This window comes from Lutjanus erythropterus, chromosome 13 (genome assembly GCF_056507025.1).
Source record: "Lutjanus erythropterus isolate fLutEry1 chromosome 13, fLutEry1.hap2, whole genome shotgun sequence".
NCBI lineage: Eukaryota > Metazoa > Chordata > Actinopteri > Lutjaniformes > Lutjanidae > Lutjanus > Lutjanus erythropterus.
Genome location: NC_139329.1, coordinates 14,706,179 through 14,716,087, shown reverse-complemented (window position 1 = coordinate 14,716,087; position 9,909 = coordinate 14,706,179). Strand labels below are relative to the sequence as shown.

Genomic DNA, 9,909 nt, shown 5'->3' with positions numbered 1-9,909 from the left:
CTTTTTTTAATGTCTGATCTTTTGAAACCGGCCCACTTCCACAATAATGAAGTCGCTCCCGCTCCCCCCCATTTTAGAATTAACCACCACTACTATCCACCGTGCAGCTGGTAGCAATTTTAGTTTTGCTTTCAGCCACACTTTATGATGTTATTATGTCAACAAGTCGGAATATTGCCATTATCACGATATGACCTTTTTTATGTCATAAAAACTTCTTTAGATACTATTGTAAATGTTACAATATGACACATTCCTAACATACATGATGTATGCTCATCAATAATTTCTTGTTTAAATGAACATAAATGAAAATAAATTTTAAAAAAGTAATTGTTATTCCAGCATACTGAACATGGGAATTTGGAGGCGATGGGGTACATAATGATTGTACAGAGGGCAGTAGATTAATCTGGCCATGATCGTCAAACATGAGAAATTTGACTTGTAGCATGGTTAAACTAGACATATTAAAACAGATTCATCCAACAGTAAAATAAAGACCTCAAAAAGGTGTTTTGCCTATTGTTACTTCTCTTGGCTGATGACCTTCACTGTGCAGAGTTGTGTATGTGCAGAGTTTAATACGAGAAGGCTGTTTCAACATTTTTCCCCCACTCTTTTGATCCTGATATGAAATGAACAATATAGATTCATGTTCCAGATTTTTGGACAGAATTTGGTGAAACAAAATCATACTTTTAATACTCCATAGTCTTTTATTGTGTTTTGCTCTATTAAATTTTTAATGTCAGTTGTTTTTTTAACTTCAAAAGGCTTTATTGGCACGACATGTACAATTTTATATTCATTGACTAGTGCAATATAACCTCTTTTTTAAACTTTCAATATCACTGCAAATGCTACTTTCAATGCCATTGTCAATACTACCTTTTCTATTCTAGTTTATTTTATTTGGCACAGTTTCCTTGGATTTACTCTTTATATACTTCATATTTCAATTTATATTTATTAGTCTATTGTTTTTATTCTTATGTTACTGTAATTTTGGAACACAGGCTGGCACAGAAATTTCCTTCAGGATAAATTAAGTTTTTTATTATCTTATCTTATCTGATCTTATGTATGTTACCAAAGCACAATTGAAATATTACTAATATATATATATATTTTTTTTATTTCAAACTATATTTTTTAAATATTTATTGTCTATTAATTGTAAGGAATGAAATTAACAATGTGAGCAGCAATAGTCAATAAAATAGACAATGAAATAGATATGAAATAAAATATACAGTATATGAGTGGTATAAGTTATCAAGTGATTATTCAATCAACTGAAGTTATTAGTAAAATTTCGATGTGATTTGAACAATAAATTTAAGGAATGAAAAAGGAAATGTTAGTACTAAAACAATTATGTTGATGGTAAAATGGATTTGTGTTGGTTTAAACTCTCTTTCTCACAACCTGCAACTTTTCTGGAAAACCCAAAGATACTCCAGCAACAAGAGCAACGGTATGCGGCTCTATGATTGGCTGGACCCGCTGTCAATCATCGCAGACGGCTCGGCAGCACCTCCCACAGACGCACAGCGGCAGCGCAGCTTCCACCGACAATGATATTCAAGGCACTTGCGGCTCGTCTGCAGCGATAGGAGAGAAAAGAGGAGAGAAAGAGAGCACCTCACCTCCTCAAACAGCGAGTGAGGTCGGGAAAAAGAGGCAGAGAGCAAGAGGACGAGAAGAGGCTGTGGAGTAAAAAGAAGAAGAGACAGCAGCGGCTTGGACCTCCAGCGAGGAGGAGTGTTTAATTGTCTGCGCTTCATTGCAAAGTGTGTAATTTCTACACAGATTTCGACATGTCATCGTCCGGTAAAGACAACAGCGGTGCCCAACATGCCAATTACGTGGGACCTTACCGTTTGGAGAAGACGCTCGGGAAAGGACAGACAGGTTAGTTGGGACAGCTTGCTCGCTGCATCCCCTTTAATTGCACAATTTATTTTCGGAGCGCTCCGCAGCGAGTTGAAATTTGGCCGGCTGGGTGTCTGCAGGTGATAAATAACTAACCGCTTAGTTACAAACACCTGCCAAGCCTTGTGGGGAATTTGGGGAGGTTGTTATGTCTTGGGTGAGCTGACATAATCATTGTTCACGCAGTGGGACGAAGGGGGGATTTAGGTGATGTTGCTTTACATTGGTTTGCTGCTCGTGCGTTGGCGTTGGACTGGGTGTGTGTATGTGTATGTGTGTGTATCCAGCGTGGAAACCGTCCAACGCCAAAGACCATGACAGTGTGATGGGCTGTGAAAATGAACTTTTTGTGTCCTGATTGCCCTGTCTGTGTGTGACTGTGATTGGAGCACAACGCTGTTAATCCCGATTTGCCTGATACATTGATCTATTCTTAGTCCGCAGGCAGGCAGGCAGGGAGCAGGGAAGCAGGCAGGCGTTCCTCCTATAGGCTCTGACTGCAATACGTGGGTTTTCCTCCGATATGGAGTAGAGGAGAGGGTCCCACCTTGACAGATTACACCACAGAGCTGGGAAATAAGAGCTACGCTGATCTATATTCATACACCCTTGGGGGATGTAACTGGGCTTTCTGAATAATGAGCACATGCTTTATCTCAGCACAGACAGCAATGACACTGCAGTTTGTTAAAGTTGCATGGCACATGTATAATTAGTGGTAAAAGAAGACTTCATTCTATAGTATGTCATGCTATGTGAGGTGATTCCTGTATGATGCTATGTCTTGTTTGTGCATGAGTGCTGTACAGTAGTTCAGCCGTGGTGACTGTACAGTGAGAATCCTCTGTGGTCAACTACATGCAGCTAGTGGAGCCATGTGAAAGGAGAGGCAGAGGCACAGCCCTGTCTGTGTAGGCAGAGATGGCAAGAGTGATGCAGCATGCTCTGGAAGCTCACACCACCCTTAAAGAGAGAGAGAGAGAGAGAGAGAGTCAGAGACTTTTCCCCTCCTATCTGCTCCTCTCCTCTACACCAAGAGATTTTCCTCCCATCTGTTGTCTAAAACGGCTACAATAGGCGTTACTTCCCCTACCCGGTCCAGCTGGTCATGCTGAGCAGCCGTGTGTGCTTGTAAATGTTTGTGTGTTCTGTCAGACAGTATGTTTTCTTGAAATATTCTCCTGGTCACTTCATTCACCTGGCTTCACAGTGTTCATTAATGAGAGTGAGTCTCTTACCTTCCCCGTGGTGTCAGGTGTGTGCGTGCATTCATAACCGATCCACTCCTATTCCTAAAATATATTTTATTGGTGAAAATTTTCCACAACAACAAAACAAAAATGGGCAAATGGCATGACACAGTAGAACAAAATAAAACAGACTGTCAGCTCACACAAAGGGTGCACATGGGCATGTCAATCCGTAGGATGGATGAAGTGTCTACAAGTGGATTGAGGGTCAGAAATAGAGTCCCTGTTACTAAAGCCGGGTATATACTGTCTGATTGGACTGTCCCAGACGAAAGATGACCAATGTGAAAGAACCGTGGCAATATCTTTGGTCATGGCGCCAAAACGGTGGTTTTGGCATCCCGCGTCGCACTGCGAGAGAGGTTCAGTGACAGCTGTTGTCACAGTCTTGTGACCAAAGAAAACCTGGGACAAAAGTATAATGGTGACAGAAATTTACGATAAAGGCCTGGTCACACATGCATGAAGGAGCGGCCATTGCCTGCTGATAACAAACATCTTTGCTATTGGTTGAGGCCCTCTTAAAGTTCACCAAGGCTGAACCCAGCACAAAGAAACAATCTCACACTGTGATTGCTATTATGACCAAAGCCTACTAATCAACCAATAGGAATGCACAAATGTATGTTTATGTATGTTATTTTAGAATACTTTAGCATACTACAAGTACTTAATGTTGAAAAACATTGAAAAATTGGCGTCTCAAGTGGGCATCTTTTTCCTAGCCACAGCTGGGTCCGCATTGTCCTCCTTATCGTTTGTTTTTTTCCCCAAACTCATAAATAGCATTGTTGCAAAGGTTTGACTGTGGCTTAGCTTCATTGTTTACCAGTTTAGCGGCACAGATGGATGACGCACACTCTTGACATTTTCTTGTATATTGACTTGTGTCGTAGCCTACGATTCAATTCGTGTAGCCATCGTTCAGTCTACGTACATCAAACTTGATGTCGTACCCAAGTTTGTCACACAGTGTGGCGTGCAATAAACTTAGAAGATTGCTGAAACCTCACAGTAAGTAGGCTTAAGATAGTTGAGGAAGGCCCATTACGAAGGCCAGAAAAATGAAAATATGGCGGATCAAAGCACAACACAGTGTGAGACAGTACAGTACAGTTAGCTCCCACATTGGCACCTCTCCCTTGTAATATGTTTAATATAGATCTTAAGAAACTTGAGGTGGCCAATGGACAGAGTATAGGATTTATCTTTAAGATGTAGATGTGAAACCCGTTTAGCCATTTTTGACACTGGGAGGGGAAACAGATATCTGCTCTCTCAGGATAACCCTTTTTGCAATGAGCATACCAAACATTTGTTGGAGAAACTCAATATCACAAAAACTGTGTGGGATTAGCTGTCTGTCATATATGTCGCTGCACAAATGAAATGTGTAATGCCAGAAACACTGATGCCCCTCTTTCACTGTACAGTACAGGGCAGTTTGGGCACAAGTCCCTCATTAAATCTAAATCATGAAACATGTTGTATCCATAGTCAGATTGTACAACGCAAATCTGCGTTGTGATGACTTTAGTATGATCCAGAAGTGGAAATGAATGTTGTAGGATCTGTTCCAGTTTGTTGTTTCATAACAGATTCATAAGAAATGCAGTATTAACAACACCACTGCTAGTCTCCCTTTTCTTGCTACTCATATTTAATCTTTTCTGTTTACAGGAGGATTCTCTCACTCACAGACAGACTTTCTTTCAGATAGCTCTCAGGAGTGTCTAATGGCTGTTTATGGTGGTATAGAGCTGGTACTACGGTCTGCTGGGTACAGACATTTAATGATATGGTGTCTCTTAGATCATCTGTGGCTCAGGATGTATTTATGTTGTGTGTTATGGTGGATTTGGATGCATTTTTCCTGCTAGCCTCAGGTGTCAGACCCATGGAACCGCAGTAAGTGTGGATCATGACTTGTGTCAAGCGCTTGGCCCTCACATGACTTTCAATTTGGAGAATTTCAACAATGTTTCACTTAGAGAGGATTTTCTAATTAAATGATACGTATTCATTTTGAATGCTTTGGGCCTGGTTTTTCCAATTACATTTTCATGTTTCAAATGTGCAGCAATAACAGGACCCAGTATTGTGTGTGTGTGTGTGTGTGTGCGTGTGTGTGTGTGAGTGAGTGAGTGAGTGAGTGAGTGTGTGTTCTGTGTTAGAAAAATCATTTGGTTACTGGCGTCTGTGGAGCTAGTCCATGCCAACCCTATTTTAGATTAATGACAGTGCATAATATCCCATTCGCCCATTAACCATTCGTTAATCTGTCAGATCTCTTTCCCAGGCCCCACGGAAAGGGTTGGCTTGGCAACTGTGAGCGCCCAATGGGCCGGGCGCTATCATGACTGGCAGCTGGGACCGTCCAGTGGGCTAAATCCCCTGTGAGCTTTCCCAGGCTGCGGTTGGCTGGTATTATTAGAGGGGAGAAAGCGGAAGGCCTCTGGGTGATCTGGCTGTCCTGCTCAGAGCAGTGGTGCTGTTCCGTGTTCATTAAGTGATTAGGCCTTGTCCTGACACACACACATACACACACATGGCCAACACAGTGGTTCTGGTTTGGCTTCCTGATCTAATCCCCTAGCACAGCCAAAGTCTCCTCGGCTCTCACTCACGCATTCACGTGGCCCAAAGGTTGCATGCGTAGACGCACTCTAGCTTTCCAACTTAGCACCTCATGTTACTGTATACATTTAAATTGACAGAGTCTGCCGCAATGTCACACACACACTATGAACAGCAGGATGCATCTTTTAACAGTTACCTTCTGGTCAGTAGAGATAAATGAAGTATGTGCTCAATGTGCACCCGCCAGTTTCTTAGGTTTTTGCAGATCTTTATGAGATTCCCTCTTTGTCAGGTGTGCAGTGGGGCCTGATGGGGTCTATAGATATGAAGTGTCTGCATGGCTGGCTACTGATTGGGGCTGAAGCCACAGAAGCATGGAGGCTATTTTCAAGCCAAAAACAGAGTTACTGTGCTTGACTGGTGGAACCCGGCCAGGGTACTGTGTCTGTGAGATGGTTAGTATAGGTCCTGCACTATATAGAATATGTGTGTGAATGCATCAAGAGCTGAGTCTTAGCAGTATCTTTTGACGGGGGCTGACAGCCAAATGTCTTTTCTGACAGGGGCCTGATGTGGGCCAGTGACAGACTGATACCAGCATGAAGGTAGGGCTGTATAGTTTCTGGGATAATATAATCTCAGCCAGATTTCATAGGGCCCTACATCAAAGTCAGTGCTAAAAACTGACTGAAGTTTTGAAAATATTATTATGTATTGCGCTGTTTGTGTTATTTATTCAACATACTTTTTTAAAACTCAGCACAGTCTTGGAATGCACTGTTTTGAAAAGAAACAAAACGACTTTTTTGACTTGTAAAATTATCTTTTAAATTAACAAGCATGATCTGTATTATTCACAGCACACTTTAAACAGGATCAAAAAATCATTTGTCTCTTGCCGTTAGCTATGGTACATATTTTTTCTGAAATAAGGTCCTGTCGGGGACACCAGAAGTGGGGGGACTTTTCCTCAGTGCATTCACGTTTTAGCCGACAGATATTGCTGGTGAGCTTTCCAGCCATTATGTCTATGTTTCAGACTAAGCCAACCCACTATGACTGGGTGTGTGTTTAAACACATGCACACAAAATACAGCCCTCAAAAATAAAATTCCCTGATGCTAAGGTCCGGTGAGAGGTCAACCTAGGCCTGCTGAGCCACCGGGCTTGCAATACACTGGGGGAAACCCTGAATTCTTTTTCTGCCAAACTCTGAATTAGCACAATGTGTTGTCTGTTAGGATGTTTTATGCTTATGTAGCCTCATGAGCCTCTAATCGATGTCATGGTACAACGGCAACTTGACAGCTGAGTTCACATTTAGAACTGCCTTCGAATGTCTCCCTCACAGTATGGTTTGGAGTAACAGCCTTCTTGTATTTCAGAATCTTAAAGCTTTGTTTGACAAAGCTGAAGATTGTGGATTTGTGTTTTTGCCACGCAGTGACTTAAGACGGGCTGAATCACTGCTCTGTTCCACTAATGCGTCGGAAAACACTGCTGTGCTTTGCCTTGACTTTGTTCCTGAAGGCTGTTGATTAGTGGAATAGAGGCCTATTGTCTGGAAAACACTGCCTGTTAATCCAGCGTAAGTCCCTGTTTTTTGCGAGACTTGGATATTGACAAGCTACGAGTTGGAGGTTGATGTGTAGGCTCCTTGATTCTTTGATTGACGTTTAGAGAGTGAAATCATCTGTGCTTCAGGGGCTTTCATATTGACTGTTCATCTGACAAAAAGCTGCCTGTGATGTTGCGTCTTGCTCTCTCTGTTTCTTACTATCTGCTGCAGAGTTCTTGTTCTGGGTTCACCGGGCTTACAAGGCATTCGAGCCAGCATCCAGCTGTTTTTGTTGTCTCTGTGTCAGCAAAGGGCTGGCTAGTTTGTAACTCTTACTGTGAGTCTCACTGTTGAAATGTTTGGTTGTGTCTGTGCATGAAGGAGTGAAAGAAAAGCTCTCATTTAATTTGTTTTTCATGTTTTACACATGCACATTTCAACTAGCGCAGTGGGAGTCTGGAACATTGTACGGTAACGTAAAACCGTTAATTCGACGTTGATTGATAGCTGGTGAGTCTGGGGGTAGTTGATTCAGATCAATGGGCACTCACAAAGATTTCCTGTCCTGGTGGAAGAGATCCATACTGTTTCGCAGCACATGATATTCCTGATGATGACAAGTGAGGAGGGAATGCTCAGTCGATGCTGTCAATGGAAAACCACTTGGCAAATCCACAGAAACTAAATGCATCCGTGTGCATTTATGTGTGTGGCGCTTGTGAGTGGTGCAGGTGCTCAAACGCTTTGACCTGTAGCCTCTGTGCCGTTAAAATAATCTTAAAACCTGTGTTGAGCTCAAACACAGGTGTATATCTCCCCTGTGCTCACAAGATTACCCAGAAAAAGTTGGCAGCTTTGACCTAAAATTGGCGAGTGAGGGAACTAAATGAAAGGCTGCGATGATAGACCCATGTTTCAGTGGGCCTGTTCAGACATTCAAGTCAGAGAAGCCCTGACCCAATGGCTGTCCTGTGTGGCTCTCAGCTGGGTAGTGCCCTGTGTTAGCAAGCTGGATCAGAGCTGTGGAGCAGGGAGCCAAGCCTGCATGGCCTCAGCTGTTTGACTGTCTGGCTAAAGCCGAAGCCCTGCTCCCTCAGCCCTGAAATGTATCCTAAATGGTGGGATTGTCTGTGGTTCAGCTGATACATACGGTATGCGTTCAGTTTCACCTCATTTACACCTGGTATTTAAATGAGACCTGTATCCGGACATGTCCTCCAGATTAGGAAAAACGCCTGTTAACGCAACGTATAAAAAAAGTGACCTGATCTGCCTGACGACATCTAAGGTTGTCTGGTTTAGGATCTTTAGCTGACATAAAATAGTAGTTTCTTGTTCACAATTAAATAGCAAGCAGCAAGCAAGAAGGCTGAAAGAGACATGCCTCTAATTGATCTGTCCTAAGCCCCACTCCTTTTCACTCATAAGAGGGTTAAAAGATGTTGTTGGTGGAGCAAGCAACTTATATACACATTTTAAGTTAGCTAAGTCAGCTACTATTGCTAATAGTAGTACAGTGTTTTACAAGGTTTATAAAGTTTCCCCTAACTCAACAACTCACAGAATTGTGTGCATCTCTTAAGGGAATCTGGGGCTGATTTGCTGCCACCTTAGATTACTCATTAGAAATCCCATGTGTAAATGCAAAGGCAAGATCGGATCTTTTATTATCTGCACAATATATCCAGATGCAGATTCCATTTTAATACCAGGTGTTAAATGGGGTGTTTGTTAAGCTTTTTTTTGAACAGTATACCTTCTACTACTACTACTTCTACTACTTGGCATGTGTGTAGGAGAACTGGTGCATCAGTGTCGTGGTCATTTCATGGCATGGCTAAGGACAACACATGCACACACAGAAACTCTGCCTTAAGTAAACAGAACCAGGACTTAGCCTGCAGTCTTTTAAGTGCCTGTGACTTTGACTGAGGTTATATAATGATGATGGTCTCTGTCATTTAGTGCTTCTCTCTCCTCTCATCCACCTCACTCCATCTCTCTTGTCTCTCTGTCCCTCTTCCCCTGGCCAGTCAAGATTCATACAGGGATTCAGCCATGTGGTAAATCAGACAAGACCTCGGTGGGATTGCATCGATTGGGAGGAATGTATGTAGCCAACGATTTTCAGAGATTAATGATGAGGAAAGAGGTGGAGAACCGGAGGGGGGAGGAGAGAGAAGGATGTGAAGGCTGGGAGAAGGAGAGGGAGGAGTAGAAGAAGAAGGAGAAGAAGAAAAATCCTTGAACTGCGAGAGTATGAAGCGGTCTTGAACGTTCGGACTGCAGTGGAGGTTATTAATTAAGGCAAAGTATTGATCATTCTCTTCATTACTCTCCCCTCCTCCCCGATTTTCATCTCTCTATTGCTGACCCCCAGAGGAGAAAAGGGCTCAATCTTTAGATGGGAGGTCATTGAATAAGTGAGGGATTGCTGGAACAGTCTCTGTGGGTGATGAATGAGTGTGTGTATTTATGTGTGTATTTTTTGGACAGGCTCCATCGCATCCTATTTGGGTTTCATCCTAACTCGTGTTTCTCTGCCATGTCATATAGTGTGGAGAATCAGGTTAGGGCGACATG

At 42.5% G+C, this 9,909-nt stretch overlaps 1 protein-coding gene across 5 annotated transcripts in view; it reads left to right on the top strand.

Annotated features, from left to right (window-relative positions):
* The first annotated feature begins 1,584 nt into the window (after nt 1–1,584).
* brsk2a (BR serine/threonine kinase 2a) overlaps nt 1,585–9,909 on the top strand; it is a 219,430-nt gene continuing 211,105 nt past the window's right edge. For all 5 annotated transcript variants that reach the window (XM_084734104.1, XM_084734103.1, XM_084734102.1 and 2 more), the window contains exon 1: nt 1,585–1,917. In XM_084734104.1, the coding sequence (XP_084590230.1) occupies nt 1,824–1,917 (94 nt within the window). In that variant the 5' untranslated portion in view covers nt 1,585–1,823. The remainder of the gene's footprint in view (nt 1,918–9,909) is intronic.